A 26,125-nucleotide genomic window follows, 5' to 3' on the forward strand; every position below is an offset into this window, starting at 1 on the left:
CTCACAAATAGGTTTGCCTTTTAATGAATCCTCCCTAACATTCAGAACAAAATTTCCCTGTACATTCTTAATGCAATTTTCCTCCACATCAGTATCCACTTCAGTAATCTCCTCTTCATTCCATACATACGCCTACAACACATTTAGCTAAAATGGCCTAATAGTCCGCAAAGGCCACATTTTTTTTAAAGCCGGGCATACTTTGCTGAAAGCCAAATGTTCTCTGCTGTCACAGTGGTAGCATCTTCGTTCTTCCTGCTTCCTGTCACTCCCAAAGTTCCTTTGCGGTTGATTTGACCAACGTCCAGAAGTTTGTTGAATTTGGATTTTAGCAGGACCCTGTAATTTAAAAACACCTGCGGTAGTCTTCCCTAAGTCTTTCTCTGACTCTTTAACTACAGTGACACATCTCCCAGACATCTCAGATTTCCTCATAATGGCCAAAACATCCTCAAGAGGAGCATCTCCATTCACCCATAAACGATCCTGTATAGGTTAATTGTTGTTATGCATGACCACTTGGTCACAAATTAGATTGCATTGGAGATCCCCAAACTTGCAGTTTATTGCCAGTTTTTTCAAGTCATCAAGCCATTCATCTACAAGCTCCTCTTTATTTTGCTTTCTCTGCATGAACTTGTGTCTTATTACACCAATGCACACCTTGGGGGCAAAATATTTATCCATGTCTTTAAGTGTGCACTCAAAGCATCCATCGCAGCGTCAGTAATTTTTGGCATACGAGAATACGTTTTTAATCCCACAGGGCCTAAAGAGTGAAGACAAATTCTTTTCTTTAGTTCTGGTTTCATTTGTCCGCCTCGTCAATAGCACAAATATAATTGACAAAGTACTCCTTCCACTCCAACCACTTGATGTTGGGCTGAGAACCAAAAGCCCAAAATGGATGAGGAGAGCTGATGGTAAAATTCTGTTGAGCCATGGCTTGTTGCACTAGTATATCACCTTGATCCCCTTGTTCCATAAAATGATTTGTAAACAAGTTATAAACCAATGACAAACATGAGGATCAACTATCAATAATGTACCACAAGACACTAATAATGTCACCAGGAAAAAACTGTTGATAAATGACCTTGTCGTGCCCGACAATCTCAACTTTGTTAGTTCCGAAATTATAGCCACAAGACGTTTCCTTTGTTGCAGGAGTCACCCGAGCTGAACTCTGCTGCTCATTACGGTAAACTCCTGTTAAATCTGTTTGCTGTGTATGAATCACTTAGAATGGCCGCTACGCAGGGTCACGTAACGTGACCTTGCGTGATGCCATCACCACATTTCCCTTTGGCCACGCATACTCCAACACGTCATGCAGTTCGCGAGGCAGTACTCAAGACTGGAACTGCACCGCTGGTCAAAACACGCAGCCGATGGCAGTTGCCAACGGTCACCCAACAATACTTGAAGGTAATCTTTCTCAATAGACTTGTTTTAAAAAGTTATCTTCCACATTGTTGGGTGCAGGATACAAGGATGTTGCCAAAGGGTCAGGTATATTATCAATAACTTCAGCTGCTATGTTCGTCAAGTTGTAATCCAACACAGTGATTAGTTGTTATATTTCTTTCTATTTGCCGAGTGAAGATAGCCAGAAAGTGGTTCCGTTTCCAATTGTCGCCAATTATAGTGAAGGAAGAGACCATTGTAGATTATAGCTTTATCCCTTAAGCAGTATATAACAAAGAACAGGCAAGTGCCAGGCAGCACTGCTTCCAGGTCGAGGCAGAAGTGGATAATGAATGCCTTGACCTAGAAACCTAATAACATTCTACAAGGTTCCATGTCTCGCAACACCGCAAGCCATTAAAGGAATAAGTAATAAGAAGCTACACAACACCCTGACCGCCTATTCGGCCCTCCACCTACTCATTATGGCAGCCGCCAGTGGTCAGGTGTCTACCACTGATACACTCTAAGGGGCAGATTTACAAGCCTCTTGCGCCACTTTTGCGTCACTTTTCCAATGTTAAAAGTGGCGCAACAGTGGCGCAAGGGGCTTGTAAATCTGCCTCTAAATCTTCACCTGTTTCAGGCCTGGAACAGGTAACTAGAGGGGGTACCTGATGCCAAGTACATTGTGAAAGACATTATGTTACATTCAGCAACTGCAGTCATCAGGTGTGGGGCTGTTGAAGCGATGGTATAGCACACTCTCGCAATCCACATCACACTCTGAACACTGAACCACAATTACTTCCCTGACACAATAATTACAACTCTCACTCTACCAATCCCTGCAATACTTTACATCCTCTCCATTCCTGTCAGAATCCCCATCGTTGTGCCACTCCCAATCCCTGTCACCCTCCCTTTCATTGTCACATGCTGAAGTTTTCTTATGATCTGTAACTCTCCTACACTCCTGAACTGCTGCCCTCCGTATCACTACCACACTTGGAGTCCATCACACTTTTTATCCCAGTCAGCCTCACAATCCCTGTCAGCCTCTCCATCCATGTCAGCCTTCCCATCCCTGTATCTAATGTCATCCCTGTCAGCCTTCCCGTCCCGGTCAGCCTTGTCATCCCTGTCAGCCTTCCCATCCCTGAACCTGTCTTCATCCCTGTCAGCCTATCCATCCCTGTCAGCCTCCTAATTCTTGTCACTCTCTTCATCCCTGTCAATCTATACATTCCTGTCAGCCTCCACATCCCTGTCAGCCTCCTTATCCCTGTCACCCCTTTATCACTGTCAGCCCACACATCCTTCTCACCCTCTTCATCATTGTCAGCCTCCTCATACCTGTCAGCCTCCCAATCCCTTCCATCTTGTCAGCCTCTTCATCCCTGTCACCCTCTTCATCTCTGTCTGCCTCTCCATCCCTGTCAGCCTCCCCTTACCAGTCACCCACATCATCCTTGTCAGCCTCATCATCACTTTCAGCCATCTCAACCCTGTCAGCCTCCTCATCCCTGTCAGCCTCCTCATCCCTGTCAACTTCTTCAGCCCTGTCAGCCTCCCCATCCTTGTCATCTCATCATCCTTGTCAGCCTCCCCATCCCTGTAACAACAATAGAAGACCTCACCTTAATTGCAGCTATATACTTTGATACACTCTCAGGATTTGGTAACAATTTTTCTGTTCGTCCCTTGAGTGTGTTAATTAACACTACTATTATAGGTCCTGGTGCATTTTGTTACTTTAAAAATGTCACGACAGGTCTAACTTCACTAATACAAAATATAGTGAACAAAGAAAGAATACCTCACGGTAGCTGCACCCGACGGGGTTGATGGCTGGTGATTGCTACGAGATTAGCAGTGGGCAGTGAATATTATAGTATCCAATATTAAAATAATTCTACAAAGAGCTGCAGTTCACCTAGTCGTTACTAGATGTCCCTCATGAGTCAAATGCAAAACATTGAAATTATTCTTACATCAAGCTGCAGTTCCACTCGCCGTTTCTAGATGTCCCTCACGAGTCAAATGCAAAACCATTGAAACCCTTTCATCAAGCATTTGCATTTGAATCATGAGGGACATCTAGTAACCACCAGTTGAACTGCAGTTCTTTGTAGAATTATTTTGATATTGGATACTATATAATATTCACTGCCCACTGCTAATCTCATCCTATAATGCTTTGCAGGGCCTTAGGTTAGGAATGTTTTGTTGCCAATAACTGTGCTTGGGGTGGCCCCAAGAGGATGGAATCACCACCAAATTGTCAATAAGATGTGCTTTTTTGTTTTCAAGGCATCTGTTTGGTACTCCCCCTAGGTTAGGGAGGATCCCAAAATCATCACCTCTCTCACTGCTACACAAACTATGTCCAGGGTTAATTTTAACCACTGTTTTTAGTCAAAATTACTTGCTTCTCTTACTTTGCATTTTATGAAGGAGTCTGGATATAAGTGGTTTTGCGTGTGTGCATTCACATAAAAGCATCTTCTATGAGTGTCTGTTAGCATCTAACCCAGGGGCTACTGTGATGGGTCATCTTTGACCTGAGGATGTGGATCTCTCATAATGGTGGCCTTTCTTGGCATATTGTGGGCATCCGTGATATGACGATGCACACCCCTGACATATTCAAAATATGATGTCCTCCCACCCAGTAAATTAATGCTAGCTGTGGCATATTGGTGGTAATTCTTGACATATCCTTGGGTACTCAGGACATGTGACAAGATGGTAGCCCCCCCAAGGAGAATGTAATGCCTAACATCATGGTGGAAATTCATGGCTTTTTGAGGAGATCTATATCAAACTTTGTCAACCTTGGTATTTTGCTTGTCATGGAATAATAGTTGTATTTTTCACATATTGGATGCAATGCAAAGAATAATGAATAAGGAAGGAGTAAATTAATAGGTGTCTCTATTCAGGCTAACTTTTAGCAATCTACATCCCCAAATAGGTTGTGGCGTAATGGCAAGAACTGACAACCTCAGAGCTGAAGATCCAGGCTCAAGTCTCACCACTGGCTTAACATCCTGTGATTCTGGGAAAATCACTTAATCTCCCAGTGCCTAACAACAGCTCCTAGAGACCCTTTCTGGGGATTAGCAGGGCTATACAAATACCAGTATACCAGTATTATTTCATAGGAGTCTTCAACCTGCACTGAGGTAGCCTAAATGATTCAGCTTCCTCCTTCCTACTCAGTAGTAGCCTCACTCAATTATGTGCAGCTCTAAAGCCTTCATCTTCCACCAGTTCACTGGGAAAGGGTGATTGCTTGAGGCAAATACTGCAGCTCTAGTGAGTTATTCTGAAGAATTCCTCATCCCCTTCTCAAGTCCTTGCTCCAAAGTGGTTACCACAGGTCATTCTAGAGGGCACGTCAGTAGTTCATAAATTGAAATGCATAGACTTTGCCTCATGAGCTACAGAAGTAGCTCACACCTTGTAGTCTATTCCCTAAGAGCAGAATATTTATTAGGTCTATGCCCAATTCAATTAGTCCAAAGCAATCATAATACACCCAATACCACTAAAAATACTCAAAAGACAGAAACTCAATGGAACAGCACAATGGCACTCAAGAGCAGAAAAAGAGAAAAAGAAACCTCTCAGAACCACATAATCAATTTAGCATCAAAATCCGTCTCCTACGAAGCTGGTACAACTGTGATCTGAAAGTCACAAATAAAAATACCATATTTTTATGAAGATATATCTACACACATTAAAAGGGGGGCTAGACCAAGCTAAGAAAGGCCAAAAAGGATATTTGAAATGTGAAAGAGAAACCCTCCTAAACAGCTATGAAATCGAATGCTTGGCGAAAATTATCCACTCCTCTGTGTGATGAGGACACTGCTTCCAGGGAGAGACCACCATGTGTTTTGTTGGCAGTTTCCTTCCTGGTCCTGGTTGGTGTGATCATTAACCCTTTTTGTAAACTGATTAAAAACACTGGGAAGTGACATTCTGTGTCTTTGTCTACTAGAGGAGCGGTGATGTGCAGACACATTGAATGTATGTTTCCAATGAACTTACATCACCTAGAAGGTCACACACTGAAGCGGAGACTGTCTAGTTCTTTCATTATTTCTCCATCATACCTGGACACTGGTAGCATTGAACCAAACCTGTACCATATGCCAGAACAGAGATGTTGAATTTATACATCAGGTTTGATAGTCGAACATTAGCAGGCAGAGCGTACTTGTTATTTTTTTATTGGGAGGAGGGTGCTCTTTCCCTCTATAATTGTGAGTTTGAAATATGTTGTTGACTTTACCTTATTAGGTGAAAGGGTTTAGATGGTAGAACACTTTCTGACTTCATTCATACACTCTGTACTGCTCTTATATTTACTCATATCTGGTTCATATGTCAGGTCCTACGTGTTCCAGTCGTATTCCTCTGAAGACAGATATACCTTCGGCCTTGGATGTTAGCGGCTTCCTCGAAATATGTCCCAAATCCGGCTTCATCTTTGAGGGGACATCCTTGTCAATGGAGGGTTTGAAGGACCACCTATGTGAAGAGCTAAATGGTGAGAAAATGGGCAGTGATTCTATGGCTGCGACAAACTAGAGGTGGGCGAGCCCCTTAAAGCTTGAGCCATACTCAAGCTTGAAGCCTGGCTCTGGCTCGGATCGAGATCCTGTTGCAACCTCAAGCCCATAACAAGCCAAGCTTTCTTGTTGCTTCGCTTGCCACCCTCACCTTCCCCTCATGCACAAAGAAGTAAAAACAAAGCATTAACATTTGAGGTAAAAAGGGGAGACACATAGATACCAATTTAGAGGCTGATTTAAACAAAGTGAAACCAGAAAACCTGGATTAATCACGGTTAACCTGCTTAACCAAATTGCGTGACCTTAGGCGTATATTGTATTGTACTGGTCATCCTTTTTCTTCACTATTTCATAGGAAAGCACCTTCAGATACCTGAGTTCAGAATCTCAGCAGTACAAAATCCTTTTGCGTCTGATTTAGTAGGCCATATTTATGCTCTATATATATATATACAGAGTTCACCTGACAATTGGCGTGCCTCTTAGTTTACTTATGGTACTGTTGCCAGGGTGGGAGTGGGGTTAGGAAGGGTTTTAGGTTCAAGTTAAACTATTACTTTTGATAAGTACTTTTCAGAGCAATGAATTAATGTGACACATTAATGTCAAATCTTTCACATGTTCAAGGAATTCATTTTGTTTTACATTTTGTAGACTTTATCATACTTTACTTGATGCTTGTTGTATGATTTATGTGGCAAATATTTTCACAGCTTGACTCATGCATGGCCTTTAAGACCCAAGCCAGACCCTTGTTGGATTTGCCCACCTCTAAGGCAAACAGGAGCAAGTGCAACCCTTACTTCATAACTCAAGCAGGAGTGTCACCAGGGTGGAGCCTACAGAGGCCCAGGCCCCAGCTGCATTCCTCCTGGCCCCACCCTATGACCTATCAGCCCATATATCAGGCAAAGATAAAAACACTTAAACACACAAAATCTGGACTGGCGCTAATAGCTACATCTACTGGAGGATGCAAGCTGTAGGACAAGAAACAGAAAGAAAACACCATATGTAGAGAACATGAGAGAGAGAAAGAATTGAAGGAGGATTCACAGAATAGAGGGATAACACATTTGAAAGAAACAAGCTGATGAGTGGTGGACAGATAAATTAATAGCTGAAAAGAATGAGGACATGAAATATACAGACATATATACAAACATGTACAGGTATGTGTACACTTTTCCTGTTTGCAGGTTATGCTATGTTGTGTTATAGGATTTTGTAAAGCACATAGCTGCCCAAGGCATTCCCAGCGCTAGAAGTGATATTCAGTACCGGAAGTCAGAGGGGAATTTAGTAGTATAGGTGGAAAATCTAAGACTTCATCTCTTTCCTGGAGATTGATTCCATTTCCAAGAATCTGAGTTAGTGGTGGCCCCACCAGTGTTATCTGTGCCTCTTTGTGTGCCCCTCTTAAAGATAATTTCTAAACACACCATCAAACTCAAGTGTGTCTCTAAAGAATTATTAAGAGAGCAAATCATCACCTTTAGACCATCCAAACCAATAGAAATGGGAGGTTAAGTAGACATGGAAGGCAGGAGTACAGTCACCAGCTAAAATGGCGAATTAGAAGGGTTGTGGTGAGTATATATTGGATAAATGCAGTATTGATAGAAACAAATGGAATCAGGGAGGATACAAGGGGTACAAGGAATTGTTGTTTGGGCTTTGCTGGGAAAGGCTGGCCAAGAGCTACACATCCCCGATAATGAAGGTAATACAGTCGGAAGAATTAAGGTGGGCGTAGGAGATTATTCCTGCTTAGAATGGCATGGATGAGAAAGTAAAACAGTTGACTGTTGCTCGTCATGGCGTAGCCTCCTCGCACGCTGATGACGAACCCAGCTCATCACGTAACATGCGTTTCCGCAAATCTCAGCGTGCGAGCGGAATTCCGCTAGCGCGCATGGTGTTAATCTGCTGGAAAAAGAAGCCCTGACAATGTAGGGATTGTGATGCTGAGAGAAGGATTGGAGCTGGAACCTTACAATGGCTCAGGCAAGATGCAGTAGGATGAGGTAGGATGCTGGCACTCTACATTTCTCAATTTTAAATCTTTGAAAGAGATACCTTCCATTTGGGAATTCCCCCCTCCCCTCACAGGCCCTAAAACAGCTCTTTGGTTTTCCATAGTTTAGTAGGGAAAAACAAAGGGCCCAATTTATGTCTTGGTGTTAAGCATACTCCCCTACCTATCTCTACCCCTTCCATATCAACTGAGCCTCCAAGACATTTATACACTAGTCCAAGTGAGCATTGAGTTTATTATTGCTGCTGTTTTCCCTCAATTAGAATCCAAGTGTGTGATCTGCCCTTACAACTGGATGAGTTTTCGAGGAAGATGTTACTTCATCTCCGAGGAATTGAAATCCTGGACCGCCAGTGAGGAATACTGCATCACCCGCCAATCTCATCTAGTACTCCTTGACGATGAGAATGAAATGGTAAAGTATTGTACATGCACACAGGTCATCTCTCATGATACTGTAGAAAGGAGGAACAATTGTGTGATGGCAATATTGTAAATTCTGTTCCTTCTGTATCTTCTAATCTTTTTTACTACGTGAGAAAAACAGTCTATGTTGTTCTCATAGAGTTACAGGTCTAATAAGTACGTACCACAAACATTGATTATATTGCATGACTACCCCCAAAGTATTCCGATTCATTTAGCATGACTGTTATTATAAACCTATAAACCTATTGATGGAGTTAACATGTTCTTAGTCATGCAAAGTACCTATGCATCAGAACCTATGATCTGAGGTCCTTTTCTACCTCTAAATACCACATAGTGCTGGACTCTGCCATGTTAATAACATCTATATATAACATGTTATAGCCACAGCTCTCTTGTCAGTCACTACATGAAGGATGGGTTTTCTCTGCTCATCAACGTCCTGTTGTTTCACTACTCCGCCTCCAAGTCTGGTGCAGTTTCACTGCTTGCATTGCTATAAAAAAAGCAGCTTTCTAAAGAATGCAGCTATTGCTTGTGTGGTGGTTTCTCGGTTTAGTGCTGCATGCAGCTCTGGCAAAATCTCCAGCCAGCGGCATGGCTATCCAATGTGCAGCAGGTGCCGTGGCACCGAGGCCAGGGCTTTGTGGGGACCTCTGCCCCTCAATACTGACTCTATGTCAGTATCCAAACAGGACATAGGGAGACCTTTGTGCTTACTTGCATTAGACCGAGTGCAGCGAGCACGAAGCAGTCGAGCAGGAAGCAGAAGCCGAGCGGGAGAGCTACGGAGCTACGGAGCTACGGAGAGAGCGCTGCGTCTGTGTCCGCAGTACAACCACCGCAGGACATCCACCGGACGACCGCTTTCATCTACCAGCGGTAAGCAGCAAGCGGGAAGCGGGAAAAGAGCGTACCGTCACAAATCCCGTCCCCCGCCTGGGTTCACAGCGGAGCCCGCGGGGGGGAGGAGACGCGAGCCGGAGAGCCGCCAAGAGTCACGAAAGGCACAAGAGGGGCACAAGAGACGTAGCAGCGGAGGTGACCATCGTCCGCGAGCCCCACCCAGCCAGCTACCATTTAGCGCTAGCTACCTTTTAGCGCTAGCTTCCATTCAGCGCCAGCACTTCTTAGTACCCATTAGACTCTAAGCAGACTTGGACATTCAGCTGGAGCAGCAACCAGCAGAGTCTGCAGGGGAAATAGGGAAATAGGAGACCATATTGTAAGGGAGGCGCCTAAAGGCATCAAGGAAGAGCATAGTAATTTAAAGCACAAGTCCAAAGAAGCCTTGGAGCTACTGTGAAGCAGGAGATCTACTAAAATACGATAGAAAGGGCAATTGTGGCAAGGACAGCGGAAGGAAAGCTGGCGGAAGGCACCTAAGGCAGAACAGAGGTAAGTGATTAACTTGTAATAAAGAAAATTAATAATTAAGTGTTACACCTACATCTGCACAACAGCTCTTGTACCTAGAAATGGTCCCCAAAAGAGGGACAAACTTACGTACAGGGGACGAACAAGGGAGGAGTAAATTAATGGAGGGCTCAAAATCTCTGGAAGAGAGCCAAGAAAGTCAAGTATCATCCTTGGACAATAGTAAGGGTAAAAGAAAGAAAAGAAAAGTTAAAAAAGCAGTGAAGAATGCACAGAAGGCAAAAAGAGGTGGCAATCAAACGACTAATAAACAGAAAGAGAACACGGGAGTGACAAAGTCCATAAAGGAGTTTGTGGGTAAACACTATAAATCATTGAATCCAGTGATAACATCGGAAATAGATGAAGAAATAGTGGAAATTGGCGGAGAAATTGATGAAAACCCAGGCAAGCCGGAAGAAAGTCAAAGACAGCTAGAAAAGGGAGGAAACCACGAAGAAGTGAGTCCGGATAGCAAAGAGGAGGGGGAGAACCACAATACTATAAATCTAACTCTTCAAAGCCTAAACCACCAAATCTCGGCGCCTCGACTATCATCATCTCCCAAACTGTTCTCTCAGCTGTCACCAGGAAACGAAGATCTTAGGGGAAATGAAGATCAGAACCAGATTGTTATCTGGGGAGGCGCGCCAGATCAATTCCAGCAGCTCTATCAATTGCAAAAAACATCAATGCATCAAGAGAGCAAAAGGTCTAGCAACCCAGTAAACCCTGTCAGAAACAAAATACAGGATTCAGTGATCTCTGAAACGCCTACATCTTCGCTGATAGAGGTAATCTTGTTACTCCAGAAGGCATTACAAGGAATCCTAGAAGTGAGCCTCTCAAATAATGGATTGATGAAAGCTCAGAAACAACATCTAAAGAAAATAGAATAAGAACTAGGAGAAATAAAGAGCAAAATGCCAATCATGGAAATGACAATGGATTCAACCCTTTCAAGGGAGAAAAGTGACATGGTAATATTAGAAGAAGAAAGTAGAGTATCTCTGGAAAGAGCTCCCCAACCCGCAAAACAAACAGCAAAGGAGGCAGAAGAGTCTGCAGATAATGTATATATATCAAGAAGACCAATGTTGATAAAAAGGCGTGGGGGTATGTCACACGTGGGGCCACGATCAGGACTGGAAAAAACAGGCAACTGAATCAAGTAGGGAAGAGAAAAGGGAAGGAAACAGAGACGGGGGTGATACAGTCAGGCTTGAATGCATCAGCACCGACCTTTACAACAATTAGACCCACGCAAGTAGAGGCAAAAGCCCCAAAGACCCCAAGGACCCCGAGAGTACTAAGGAAAATGCAGAGATGCAAGGAGGCAATTGAGACCCTCCCTCCCATCCGTACGACGAAACAGAAAGTAAGGCAAAGGGACGAACGAGTTACAGATCAAAGGACAGTAAGACCTCAGGTACATGAAGAACCCAATATGAGAAGGAACGGACGGCAAACAGGGAGATCAACCGCCTATCAACAGGCGTTGGTAACAAACACGAATCTTTCTGAGAGAGATAAGAACAATTGGTTATTTCTGGACCCAATACCACCTGGGAGGAAAGAGAAGCCGACAGGAAATCCAAGACCCCTAAATAGGGCACGGATTTTGACTGCATTTGAAAAATGCGACAGCCTGAGAGGGATTGGTACTAAAGATCTACAGCATGTTGGCTTTGTAGAAAACAGGTATGGAAAGGAGATAACAAAAATTACCCTTCATTCAGGCCTGGTAAAAAGGGCAATACAGAAAGCCTCAAATGAGATAACTCAACAGGGAATAAGGATTATCCCAGAGAGGGAAATAAAAACCTCCAATGATAACAATTTCTTAAATCACCATGCCGGGCTTCAGAAGAGACAAGTGATTCTCTGTAGAGAAACGGAAAAGGATTTAAGCCGCCTGAATGTCGTAATAGATAACACAAGGAACGACTCCTCATGGGGCAACTGGTCGTCACATAGTAATCCAATGGGAGAAGGTAACTCAAGTAATTTGCTGGATATGGAGGAAGTAGGCGTTTTGAGTGACGTTGAATAGGACGGAGGGGGATCGCAAGATTTAGGTCTCTTAACTTGGAATATAAATGGGTTAGGCAATGAGCAAAAACGTGAGTATATAAAGGAAGTCATAAATAAAGTGGACATTGCCTGCCTGCAAGAGACCTGGTTATGCGACAATACCCCTATATTTGACGGATACGCCCAGATACAGCAGTCAGCCATAAAGAAAAATCATGGACGGCCCTCGGGGGGGCTGCTGACTTTGATATCAACAAAAGTTATGAGAGATTTTGAAATGTTGAATACAAAATGCAAATGGGTACAAGCATGCAGAATTGAACTTATGAAGGTGGAACAGAAATATAAAATGTTGATTTTAATGAATGTATACATGCAGTGGGATAACGGGGAGGAATATGAAAGGGAAATGAAGTGTTTTAAAGAGGATGTAGACAGTACTCTAGAAAAATATCCTGCAGAGACAATAATGATAATGGGGGATTTTAACCATAAACTAAATCCAAAAAAAGCAGATCTATGGAATAGGGAACAGTTAGAGGTGTATGGAATAAACCCGGCTAAGTTCCCTGTTGGGGAAATCTCGAAACAAGATCTTGGTCTCGTACACACCCTAGGAGGTAGAGGCTTTCATTGCGTAAATGGGAGAATGGAGACAGACTCCCCAGCAGGAAAGACATTCATCCAAGGGCAACAGAAATGCCCAATTGATTATATATTCTTGCAGGCCTGGAATTTTACCCAGATCAGGGATTTTAGGTTAGAACAAAAAGATGTGAGTGATCGCAAACTCCTGTATATAACAATAGCAGGGGGAAGGGAACTACAGAGAGAAAGGGTGATCACCCAGGAGGTCGAGTATCCCAAACGGGTGACGACACGCCTAACTGAGGAATATATGGAAAAATTGAAGGCCATGCAAATAAAAATAGTACCGGAAAATTGTGAGAATAAAAAATTGGAATGTTTCATAGGGAAATTAGAAGAGGTTGTTCAATGCCTAAAGATAAAGCTAAAAGGGAACCAACTCACAATGGTTAAACACATAAATCGATGCAAAGGGTTTTCTGTGGTGTGCCAAAATAAGAAAAAGGAGATACGTGCAATACAAAGAAGACAAAAAAAGAACTTTACATCAGAGAGACAGGACCAGCTAGCCAAGCTGAAAAAAGAATTCAAGATAATGGTAACCAATGCAAAAAGGGTATATAAAGGAAAATGCTGGTTAGAACTACTAGAAGCCATAGAGAATAAAAATCTAAGGCAATTTTGGAGATTAGTAAAGTCGGTAGCGGGAACACCAGATGGAGAATTGAACTGTGTGGTGAGTGAGGCCGCATGGGAAGGGTACATAAGGGATCTATATGGGGTAAGGACTTCTAGAGAGGAGGTGGAGCCTAAAGTATGGCAAGAAATCTCAGATGACTTATTACTACAATTTAATGAAGGTTATGTTGAGCTCACAATAAGAGAACTTAAGTTAACTCGGGCAGCAGGTCCGGACAATCTTCCTGCTATAATTTTGAAATCCGAGGTAAAATGGTGGGCAAGATTTCTTGCCAAGATGTTCCAGGTAGTCCTAAAAGAAGGGGAAATGCCACCAACCTGGAAGGGGGCAATAATTAGGCCAATTCATAAGAAAGGGAGCAAAGAAGAGCCACAAAACTATCGGCTAATCAATCTGCTAGATATAGGCGAGAAAGTGTTCTCTAAAATTGTGCTGAAACAATTGAATGCATGGGTAGATGAGTTTCAAATAATACCCACAGAACAGGGGGGATTTAGAGCAGGCCACTCTACAATAGACCACGGATTTGCGCTATGGGCGATGGCGATGAAGTCGACGGAACAGAATGGCAAGTTATGCTGCTGTTTCGTCGACTTCAGAGCAGCCTTTGATTCGGTGGATCGGGCATGCTTATGGGAGTTATTAGAGAGGCTGAAGATCCCCAATGATCTACTCACTATAATAAAGGAACTCCACAGGGAAAACTGGGGGCAAGTAATTAAGGATAAGGTGGGTTCTTTAACACCAAAAATACCCATAGCGAATGGATTAAGACAAGGCTGTGTGTTGGCCCCACAGCTCTTTTCGATCTTCCTGTCAGATCTCCCGGCACATCTAGAGGTGGAGGGCAGTGCCAGCCCAAAAATGGATGGCAATAAAATACCCTGCCTATTGTACGCAGACGATCTGGTGATAGTAGACCAGACCGAGAGGGGCCTACAAAGGAAGCTTAACGCCTTCAAAACATACTGTGCCAGTAAATTCTTAACAATCAATTTAGATAAAACTAAAACCCTATGCTTTGGGAAAAAGATAAGCAAATTTACTTGGTATATAGGTGATCTCAAACTGGAGACAGTTTATGAATATCGATATCTGGGTTTGTGGTTCGATAGAGCTTTAAATTGGAATTCCCACCTGGATACCCAAAAAGCTAAGGCACTCTCTTCCATATGTGGTCTAAAAAGGTTTAATGGGGTATATGGAGAGATGTCACACTGACCTATGCTGAGAGCTTTCGAAGCAATGATACCTTCTCAAATTTTATATGGCGTAGAGATCCTTTATTTGAGCGGTAAGGGGTCCTGGGACGTGATAGAGGGGAATTGCTTAAAAAGACTCTTATCCCTTCCTCAATCTTCGATGATACAAGCCATCAGGTTAGAAATAGCCACAAAATCCTAGAAAATACAAACCCAGATGGCTGTGATTAGATTCTGGAAGAGACTGGAAGACCCCGAAAGCCAAAAAGTAGCATATTGGTGTCGCAATGAAATACTGAGAAGCGAGCTAAAATGGGCAAAAGACTGTAGGGACAAACTGAAAGGAATCTGTAACTCACTAGAGATCGATTGGGACCAGGAAACGCTGCAGGTCCTAAGTACCAAAGGGGAGCTGAAGCTAAGGGGGAAGGAAGTTTCTAAAGCGATTGATATAGGCTATCTAACAAATAAAAAATCAGTGGCGCATATGCTAAATGCCTGGCCCAACGAAAATTGGTTCCCCTACCTTGATAGACTACCTAACCGCGGGTTCAGGCAAGAGATCCTGAGGTGTCGAATCGGGATTAACCCGTGGATAATAAACAAAGAGCTCAAAGTTAAAATATTAGATCAAGAAGGCCGTTGCAAGTGTAAGTTGAGAACCAAGGGAGACTGGCCGCATATTCTGTTGGACTGCCTGTTTCTCCTAGAGCAGAGAAAACTATGGCTGCGCCCAGTTTTCCTAAAATATGGAATTAAAACAAGGACGCAGGCAGCCAGCCTCCTAACAGAAATACCCTTCATTGATATAGTAATTGCCCTCGGGAAATTTTTAAAGGTGACCCAGAGTGCACTGAGAACCAAGGGAAAAATGTAGTACTGTATGAAGTTTTACTGACTGAAACTGTTACGATGGTAAGAAAAGTGAATAGGTTTTTAACTTTTATAACATGTTTTAAGGTATTTGTAATTTTTACTGGTGATTAGTATTTTATAGTTTGGACTTTGTATTTTTGAAAATTAAATGTAGAATTGCTTTTAAAGAATAACATTTTAAAAATAAGTATAGGTATTTATTGTATACACCCCCTTATTGCGTTATGCTCACTGCTCGTTTGTTTAAAGACTACGGTCATAATAAACATATATTTTTGACTTGACTTGACTACTTGCATTAGTGCCCCTGGCATCCTTGCTGCACCACTGTCCCTGGCCTTGGAAAAAGGGAACAAGATTGAAGGAGAAACACAAGAGAGGGACAGGAGGGTACTAGACCTTTCCTGAGCTACTGTCAAGTGATTACTAGGAGTGGTATGATAGGATGGCAGGCAACATGGCACCATGGCAGGCACACAGTGGTAAAGGGGCTAAACATGTAGGTCCCTACTATGGCCACCAGAGCAGTTGGTGGATTGAGCTAATCTCTTGTCCTGGTTGGGTACTGTGCCCAGTACTAGTTGTCTGTCACTCATAAGTCAAGGTGTCCAATTTTGGAATAAGGTATGGTCCTAAACCTCCGATATTTCACACTGTGAATGAATGTCTTGCCTGTAGGATTGTTTCCATTGCACTCAACAATGAATGTGCCCATGGCATGAGGAAGTCACTGGCTTAGGAAATGCAAAGGCCGGCGAGAGCTACTTGACAACAGCCCAGGGGGAAAAAGATATCCTGTTCCTAGTTCTCAATAGCCTATATATGTTAGGTCCCTAGTGCCAGCTATATGTGTGAGTCATATCTCCAGTGCAAACTTATTGTATGACACAGTATTGTAGTAGTTGTATGGTGCTTAACATCCTTAAGTTGAGTAGGAGTTGATCGGCTTGTGCATGTCTGACCCTAGATGGATATATGGATAGGTCTAGGTGGACCAAACTCCCTTCTGTAGTATTTCCAGGGTGGACCAGCAGATTGCACCAGGTGAATGAACTCAAAACTAAAACAAATTGCCACAAAGTTATTGATTCTATTGAATCTAGTGCCAGGAAAGTGTCATGTCTTGTGTCCTGAGAGCTTCCCCTTTTTTGGGGGTATATCGTAGATAAAGTATATTGGATGATATTGAGTCTTTACATGTGTAAACCCATGTATGGGTTCCTGTTAGCTTGCTCAGTTAGGCTAAAGGGTATAAAGTTGGTATGTTTCAAATGGTGATTATTTTGAAGGCTGTTTATCACTTATTCTGTATGTCATATTTATGTGCGGCCTATGCATGTAGCCGAGTATGCTGGAGCTTGATTGCGCCTGCATTACATCGCCATGACAAGACTGCAAAGAAGTGTAATTTTTGCTCCTGCAAAAACAAAGGTTATGGAATAGTGACATAGGTTAAGTAAGCCTAGGAGATGCTGTAAACCCTTGCCTTCACTTGTTTTTCTGCTTTCAAAGACCATGTAGAGCTGTGTGGCATCCCTTCAAGCTGCACTCGTGTGAAAAACAGCTCAATGATCACGAATCAGCCTGTATGTGCACCACAATTATGAATAATTAGTCCCAATCCGCAAAACCACAGTCTCGTGTGGAATGGGATCGATCACTGGACACTCAACAGAATATCAAAGACCAAATAGAAAACCACTAGTCAGTGAGCTGTATCAGGAGCCTTTTAGATTCAAATACAGAAGGAGATCTGGATGATCTCCATGTGAGATGTGTACAGAAGATTAAGCTCCACCGTGCTCATTTTCTGTGCCGCTGCTGACAAACTAATCAAGACATCATCCCATTGGTGAAGAGGGCCCTGCAAGACTTGATGTAAGTAATTTGTGGTGCAGTTCTCTACTTTTTTTGTTGGTGCTGGCCTCAATGTGGTTGGTAAAGGTGCCCCTTTTCGTATTTCTCAAACGTTTGCGGTACTGTTTGAGTGATGCTTTGTAGGATGCTCGGTCTGTGTTGGCCTTGCTGGTATGCATCCTTCTTTCCAGTTGCTTGTAATTGTGTTTTGTAGTTCTTAGTTCCGCTGTGTACCAGCTTGCCTGCTTGGAGGGTCTTTTTGGTTTAGTGTGTATAATGGGGGTGTAGTCGGAGAAGTTCTTAACAGCCTGGTCTAGGTTGGTTTCGGTGTCCTGGTGGAAGAAGTAGAGGGTGCCTGTCCATTGGCTCTCTGATACTATGTTCTAGCTTTGATGACAGGTGGTAATGTAGGGAGGACCTGTGAGAGGGAAGTGGAAGATGGAGTGGTCAGCCCGGGTGAGTTCAGTTTATTTATTTATTTATTTATTTTTGGCATTTGTACAGCGCTCTGTTACCCGCCGGTGTCCTGGCGCTAAGTGTCACTCCTGAGATAGAGGCAGGTTAGGGAATCAGATGGTGAACAACCAAGTTTTTAATGCTTTCCTAAAGGCCATGAGGTCCGTCAGTTTTCAGAGGGCGTGGGGCAAGGTGTTCCACGCTTTGGCTGCACCCAGCACAAAGCTTCTACCTCCCCACCGTGCCCTCCTAAAACGAGGCATCACGATCAACCCCATGTCAACTTATTTATGATTTCTCGTCGGACGGTACCAATAAAAGTGCCGCCGAAAGAATAAAGGTCCCTTGCCTTGTAAGGACTTAAATACTAGGCATAGGGCTTTGAACAGAATTCTCTTTTGCATTGGAAGCCAGTGCAACTTGACCAGCTCCTGAGACACGGAGACAAATTTAGGGATCCCCAAAATAAACCTTGCCGCCACATTTTGAAGTACCTGCAATTTGTTAAGTACCCCCTGTTGGGCACCAAGAAATAAACCATTGCAATAATCCAACTTTCCCTTGACCAGTGTTGTGACCACTGTTTTCCTGTCACTGTCAGGGATGAATGGAAGGATCTTGCGAATGGATTTAAGCAGGTAGGCCACCGAGGAAGATAGAGCACTGACCTGGGGCAGGAAAGTAAGTTGATCGATCAACACCCCTAGATTTTTCACCTTCGCTACCGGAGTGGGGGCCTTGCCCATCTGATCTGGCCACCAGCTTCGGCTCCAAAAGTTTGTATTTGAACTAAACACTATAACTTCGGTTTTGGCCGAGTTCAATTTAAGGCAGTTAACTGCCATCCAGTTCCCAACCGCCAGCATACACTCCTGGAAATTCCTAGCTACTTCTTCTTCCCTCTCTGGTAATACCGACACCACGATCTGGGTGTCGTCAGCATAAGATGTGAGATCAAACCCTTGTACCGAATTACTGGCGCCAATGAGCTAACGTAAACGTTGAACAACGTAGGGCTCAAGGACGAGCTCTGAGGAACTCCGTAGGGCAGGATGAAGGGTTTTGACTCGTATTATCCCAAGGCCACCTTCTGGACTCTGCCAGACAGGAAGGCTTTAAGTGTGTCAAGCGCTTTCCCTTGAACTCCGCGGGCCTTCAAACGGTCAAGTAGAATCCCATGGTGGACCGTGTCGAAGGCCGCAGAGAGGTCCAGCAAAACCAGGGCTGCCCTCCCTCCCGCATCGGTCACCGCTCTAATCTCCTCAGTTGTTTTAATGAGGGCGGATTCCGTACTATGGTAAGGTCTAAAACCATGTTGAGAGGGGTCCAAGGATTGAGTGGCCGCCAGGAAGGAACTTAATTGAGCGTTCAGCGCCTTTTCTATTAATTACGCTGGTAATGGTTGCCTTGCTATTGGGCGATAACTATTTGGGTCCCTAATATCCAGGTTGGGTTTCTTTAGTAGGGGCAAAATTGATGCCTGTTTCCAACAAGCTGGAAAACCTCCTGTCCCAAGCATCATGTTGAAAACGGTCACCAGCGATGTAACTATCAAATCTGGGGCCATTTTCATCACAGCCACCGGACACGGGTCTGACGGAGCACCTGATTTTGCTGCTAACAGTAGCCGCCTAATTTCTTCACTATTTACTGGCGAAAAGCTATCAAGGCTATGTCCTAAGGTTGACTGCATAACAATTTCTGAGGAGGCCGCCTGGCTATTCAACCTCTCCTGACTAGAGAAGGCTTTGAAAATCGTCTCCACCTTACTTTGAAAGAATCTGGCAAGATCTTCACATAATTCAGAACTTGCAGAAATGGCCGCGGGAGGTGGATCAGCCAGAACTGCCACCGTCGTAAACCGTTCCTTTGCCGAGTTCTTAGCCACGTTTATACGGTTGGTATAGAACTCTTGTTTTGCCTTCCCCACCGTTTTTTTTATATGTTAGGAGACTTTGTTTCAGACGACCTCTGTCACTTTCCCTATATTCCTTCCGCCAGACCCTTTCCAATTTTTTACATTCCAACTTGTGATTTCTTAGTTCCTCCGAGACCCACAGTGCTGAAGGCCGTGCTCTGGCCAGGAGGCGTAGATTGGGTGGGGCGAGGAACTTGCATGCTTTATCAATCCAACTAGTGTGGGCGAGCGCCGCTGCTTCCACCTCTAATGGAAGGGGCTCCTTTGAGGAGAGCAAATAATCTTCCAATGCGCTACCCTCAATTTTATTCCAGGCCCTGCATACCATAGCTGTTTTAGATGGGCACCCCCCACCTTGGGATTTAGGCACAGAGATGACAAATAGCAGCGCCTTGTGATTAGACCAGGTGAGTGGTAAACCTTTAGTAAAGGCCAGAGTGGGGTGGTTTGAGAAAACCCCATCTAGGGTGTGGCCGGCCTATGTGTGGGACCACTAACCAGATGTTTAAGCTCAGCCCCATCCATCAGGTTAGTAAGTGCGTTGGTGTCTGCATCCATGAGGTTTTCTAAATGAAAGTTAAAATCTCCCAGGAAGTCCTTGGAGCATAGTCCCTCCTCCAGAATACTACCCACAGAGCTAAGGAAGATGGTTTTAGAGCCAGGGGGTCTATAAACTAAGCATCCATTAAATGAATGATGGTTGCCTAAGGTAAAGTTAAAAGCTAACGTTTCACAGCCGTCCACAGTTAACGGGTGAAAGAAAGAGTTAGAGAGTCATGATAGATAACTGCTAAACCTCCACCTTTCCTCAGTGGCCGGTCTCTCTTAAAAATAAGGTAATCAGGGGGAGTGGCTTTGACTAAGTCCGGGCCGGAAGCAGCGTCTGTCCATGATTCAGTCACAAAAGCAATTTTAATATTTTCTTCCTGTATTAACAGCGCACACTCCAGGCTATGTTTTACCAACGATCTAGCATTCACCAGGAGGCACTGAAAGGTACATTCCACAGCTTTATGATTTCCTCGATCTACTCTGGATGATACCTTAATGGGGGGCATTAATACCGCCGGGATCACTCTTGTGCAGCCTAAGCAGGCACGTGGGCTTAATGGTTGGTCCTTATTCAGATTTAGGACAACACAGCTAGGTTGTCTCCCTGGTCCCATCAGGTCTCGCAATGTATATGTCAACATCTGTGGATCTCTCCTAGTGCAACCAGCAGAGTACGAGGCCCTTGGCCCGGGCCAGGCTCGGACGGGCGCAGACGGGCTTGCCTTTGGCGCGCCTGCTGCGCGGACGCGTCATAGCGGCCTTTATGCACCAGGGGAAAAGGGTAGGAGAAAGACTAGACTGCTCGTCCTTGGCCCACCACAAGATGGCGGCCGTCCGGCGAGCGTCCAGTCGCAGTTCCCCTCCCTGTCTCCGCCCTTGAGCTAGGCTAGGGGCTAGGAGCTCGTAAATCAGTCTGCCCTTCCTGCCAGGAAATCGGTATTTATAACAAAGGGGGTAAGTTGATAAAATCGGTACTTTTTAAAAAAACGGGGTAAGTTGATGCGAATACCTCCGTTATTTAATAGCAGCGCACCGAACCTAAAATTGCACAGTAACACTTGATAAAACTGAAAGACAGAGTAAAATTCACTGATACCTCCCTAGCTCCCGGCTCACGCCTCAGGAGCAATACAGGTGGTGGTACATGACTCTGTCGCTGGCCATGAAGATGGGTTGAGTGTGAGTCCTGCTATGTGCATGAGGTTGGTGACAAGTTGATTGAAGCCGGAGTATTTTTGCTGTCAAGGGGGTTGGTGGTATTGGTGTCATCAGGGTCAGTAGAAATTGAGATCTTGTAGGAAGATATAGTACTTGGAGGCAATGGCAAGTGATGCAATGAAATCAGGGATGGCATAGCAGAAGCTGTGATGAGTCCTGGAGGTCTGTAGGTGAGCGTGCCTCTGATGGTGGTTTGCCAATGGTGAGGAGTTGGAAGTTGAGGTTCTCCGTGATCGGGGTGGCAGTGGATGGTTTCCTTATGGATGTTGTTGATCCTGCCTCTGTGTTTCTTGATGTAGCCTCAATGTGTTATCTTGTATCCACTGGGTGGGGCTAAGGTCATGTCGGGCACTGATGTGGGGTTAAGGTTTGTCTCGGTAAGAAAGATGACATCGGGGTAAGGGAGGAGATGATGTCCCAGATCCCTGCAACGTGTTTGTCGAGAGATCTACGTTGAGCAGGAGACAGCAGTGCTGTCCAGAGATCCGCGTGGTCAGCATGATAGTGGATACTGTGAGAGTTAGTGCTCTGGTGTTTCAGGTGAAGAGGCAGTGCCAACAGGCAAAAGGTCCAACTGTAGAGCGAGATACAGCAGCAGTGGTTGTTATAGGGTCCAGAGCTCGGAATTCAGTGGCTGTGTAGCTTCGTGTGGCGTGAGATCCTGGGTTCCTGGCACTCGGTGTGATCCAGGGGCGAACAGGCACAGACGGACTTGCCTTCAGCATGCCGGCAGTGCAGCCAAGGCCTAGATTGAGTCGGTCCTGAGAGGAGGTGGAAAGTGTGTAAGAGTTAATCAAGAGAAATGGTGGAAAAAAGAGGGCAGTGCGGAAAACAGAGGAGCGGAAACACACAGCAGAATTACATGAAATGAAAACAAAAAGGGAAACAGCTGTTGGTCAGTGTTAAACAATTAACAGAGTATGAACAAAGGAGGCTATGTAACAGCATAACATGAAACAGCATAACACTATGCAGAAGGAAAAATACACTGAGAGGCTGGAAAGAGTTATCAGGCTAAAGATACAAAGGGGAAGATTTATAAGCCCTTTGCGCCACTATTGCGTCACTTTTCCCATGTTAAAAATGACGCAAAAGTGAAGCAAGGAGCTTGTAAATCTGCCCCAAAGTATCAGTAACAGCAGCTAAGCAAAAAGCCAATAGGGATCACAATGAAACGAATATATGGTGTTACAACACATGCAATTAGCAAGCATGCTTTTTCAATGCAGTCTTTACATCGCAACTACTATTGCATTGCATGATTTTAGAACGCATGCCATTACAATGCATTTTTAAAAACTATAATTAGAGCGCATTCCATTACGGCGCATATCATTACAGTGCATACCATTACAACGCATAATACTTTTAGGGCAACAGAAGAGTAAGTGTTGGATATTGTAGGGGTACAAATTACCATTCCCACTCCAGTGAGTGCAACAGTAGGAAAAGTGATGAATAGTGTAGGGGTATAAATTACTATTATCATGTACCCCAAGACCCATACTCTCCCTAATACTAAAATAATCTCCTTTACTTACCGTATAATCCGTTGTAATGGCATGCGTTGTAATGGTATGCGGTGTAATAGCATGTGTTGTAGTGACATGTGCTGTAATGGCATGCATTGTAATGGCATGCGATGTAAAGGCATTGAGTTGTAATAGTTGCGTTGTAAAGGTAGGGCCCTGTAATGACTGCATTGTAATGGATGTTTCCCCAATGAAACAGTTCGGAAACAGGCACAGCGAGGCAAGCGAGCGCCACACAGCAGAGGGGAGCTCAATTCAGTGACACTTCTGCTACATAGTAAAAAAAAAACACACTAACTCCTAAACTGTCATCAAAATACTCATTGAGTGTCTCGTTCAGGTCTTGTTTCACATTTCACAAGTGATGGTGGGTTGCTAGTTTGCATCTGTACAGTTAACCTTCGAATTTAAAGAGTTTTTAGATTTTGTGTTGCATCCAGTACTGTCACTGACATATATGTGATACTGAAGACCCTATGGAAAGCACACCAAGCAATACTTTCATGTCAATAAAGTCAATTCAATACCTGCTTCTTTCTTAGAATTTCATAGAGGCCAAAGGAACGAGTAGAAGCTTTGTTTGGATTGGCCTGCATTTCAACGGCAGCAGTTCTGAATGGACCTGGCTCAATGGCTCCGCCCTGCATAAAGGAAGGTACGCATCCAATCACATTTAGTCATACTGCTTATAGCAGCCACTGCTTCTATGCTGTAAGAATCTCTAGTTCATGGCGCCCGCAGGGGGGGGCAAGGAGGGTCGCTGCCCCCCCCCCGGAGCGACCCTCCTTGCCCCCCCTGCAGACGTACATGAAAACCGTGACTTCAAGATGGTGTTCTTACTCTCTGTCCTCTGCTTTCTATTATTTGCTTCCCTGGCTAATGGATCCAAAAAAGAAAGACGCTTTTGCTGGAAATGTCATATTTTTCTGACATATTAATTCCAAAGTGCAGCATTGGGAATAAAAGGCTAAACACATAAAAAATAGATAAATAACTAAATAAAGTAAGACAGAGTGGTCGCAAACTGGCCAAACTGATTTTATTTACACTGAAACACAGTAGCTTCACTTTTCCAGAGTTTGCCAGTGAAGTACAGAGTTTGCCAGTGAAGCGCTATTTTTGTTTTCTTGTCTTTGTTTTCCCTGGACTTGGAACTAGTGCACCAATCCTGGAGGTACTGCAATGTGTGGATTGGAAAACAAAATGTGGTTTTAATCTGCGTCCAGGGATGTGGTCTTTTTACCATACTGCTTACGTTTAGTAAGGATGTAACCAATGGCCCTTGAAATGGGTCCATTCAGGGCCCTGTAATCGTGTCCTTAACTTTTCAGGCAAAAGCACTCACTGATTTCTGAATAGTGAGTGTAAAAGCATTACGGTATCCATGTTGTTCCTGCTTACATCCCATGGTTTGCTAAATTTTGCATTCCCTATAAGTGTTTGCTTTTTCCAGGATGTTGTTACTTTGTTTTTGTAGGCCGCATATTGCTCTTGTCTAGTGCGTAATTTAAATTGAGCCGCATCCAGGTGTTTATAGCGGGCAACAATTGGGTTGTAGTTGAAGACAATGGGAGTTTTTCCCAGTGGGGCAGTACGGTTTTCAGTGGAGGAGAAAATGTGGCACTAGGGTCAGAGCTGCTGAATTTGGAACTGGGAACCAGGTTCAGCCTTAATAACCAGTCCACCAGACCACTCTTCTGCGAGAGCACAATAACATGCTAGACCTTGGAAGGCTTTGCAAGACCTTAGAAGTCCTGGTGTCTTCGCACAAGCAGGTGGACCCTAGCATGACAAGTGTAGGTTAACCTTAACCTTAACCTGTCCGCCACTATCCATACTGAAGTTCACTTCCAGTCTTGCGGGCAGGCCTATGAAGCAGCACACCCTAGAACAACAGTCACTGAGGTCACAGGACCCTTGAGAAGGGCCTGCTCTGGGGCGGTGCAACCAGTGTTACCGCACCAGGTGCTGACTTTAGGTGGAAGCATGGTGTTTGCAAGTATATTATGGTTTTAAAAATGCTTGCTGCCTCCTTCGTGGCCTCCAGCAATTTTCGGCAACAATAAAAATGTCATGATGACTCTGGTGATTAATGTTCTTCTAAGAGAGAGATCAGAATTTTGTCTAGTGGAAGTTTTGACTCACGGAAAGGTAGCTCAGAGGGTTAATGTACCGGCTACAAAGAACATGCGCCATGCAGATCACATAGTGCACATAATGTAAATAGGTCAGTGGGCTACTGCTTTTGTCAGAGAGATCTTTTTGTTACTTGCAGTTTATAAGTTAAAATCCTAACTTAGAACAGTGAGCTATTAACTGTTATCTAAGAGCTGCATACAAACTGCAAGGTATAAATTAAAGCATTATGTCCGCCCCCCTCTCTCTCCCCAGTCTTTGATTATCCTAATCCAAAAAGTGTTCTTTTGGACAGAAATCAATTCTGATTATTAAGGAGAACCCCCAACCATGGCATTATGTTTTAAATTCCGGGTATTGTGTTTCTCCAGGCCAATCACTATAAAACTATACGGGCTACTAGTATGGTTGTCATTTGACTCCTACGCCTTGTAGTCCTTAGTCTTATGTAACATTTTCTATACAGTGATTTACACACATATTGATTGTCTCTGTGTAATGTGTGTGATGTAAAGTGCTCTGACACCCTACAATGTGGTGCTGCAAATCAAATTAAATGCATCTGAGAGAGAGTGGTTATGGAAAATGGGGGGCACAGTTAAAGGGTGGTAGTAAGGGAATCCATGGCAGAGGTGGTCATTGGGGGCACTAACAAACATTAATGCACAGGACACCACCAGTGCTGTGGCTGGCCCTGCCCTTGAGGCCAGTCTGCCTCACCCATAGGTACCTCCATTGGCCTTGTTTTTGCAGTAGTAGCTGCAACTCACCAGAGATTGGCAATGCAGGATTTGCACGCACACCAAACTAAGTTTGCAAACTTACAGTCACCCGGCTTCATTCACAAGCACTTTTAACATGTGCTGCCTGCTGTGGGGCCACTGGGATTAATCATGCAGCAAAGGATGACAACATTATGCCGTAGTGTTGACTAAATTAGGCATTAAAAAAAAGACTGCAGCATAATGCAGTATATTTTCAGATATTTTATTATTTTGACGTGTGTACACAAGCTAACAGTCTCTTGAAAGATTTTGCCTTATTAGTACCAGTGTAACATACAAACGCAGCAGTGAGAAAGGTGACCAGTCAACCTTTACAATAGGCCATCCACTCCGCAGCAACCCAAGTCACATTTTATATTAACTTTTGATATGTTTGAGCTACAAACTATTTA

At 43.9% G+C, this 26,125-nt stretch overlaps 1 protein-coding gene across 4 annotated transcripts in view; it reads left to right on the forward strand.

Annotated features, from left to right (window-relative positions):
• The window catches only part of LOC147700941 (killer cell lectin-like receptor subfamily F member 1), a 105,213-nt gene that overhangs the window by 59,936 nt on the left and 19,152 nt on the right, over positions 1 to 26,125 (forward strand). For 2 of the 4 annotated variants that reach the window (XM_086928550.1, XM_086928551.1), the window contains exons 4-6: positions 5,813 to 5,971; positions 8,298 to 8,449; positions 23,355 to 23,467. In XM_086928550.1, the coding sequence (XP_086784676.1) occupies positions 5,813 to 5,971; positions 8,298 to 8,449; positions 23,355 to 23,467 (424 nt within the window). The remainder of the gene's footprint in view (positions 1 to 5,812; positions 5,972 to 8,297; positions 8,450 to 23,354; positions 23,468 to 26,125) is intronic. The other 2 variants (XM_086928552.1, XM_086928553.1) reach the window with 1 other exon arrangement.

The sequence above is a fragment of the Lissotriton vulgaris genome, chromosome 7 (assembly GCF_964263255.1).
Source record: "Lissotriton vulgaris chromosome 7, aLisVul1.2, whole genome shotgun sequence".
Lineage (NCBI taxonomy): Eukaryota > Metazoa > Chordata > Amphibia > Caudata > Salamandridae > Lissotriton > Lissotriton vulgaris.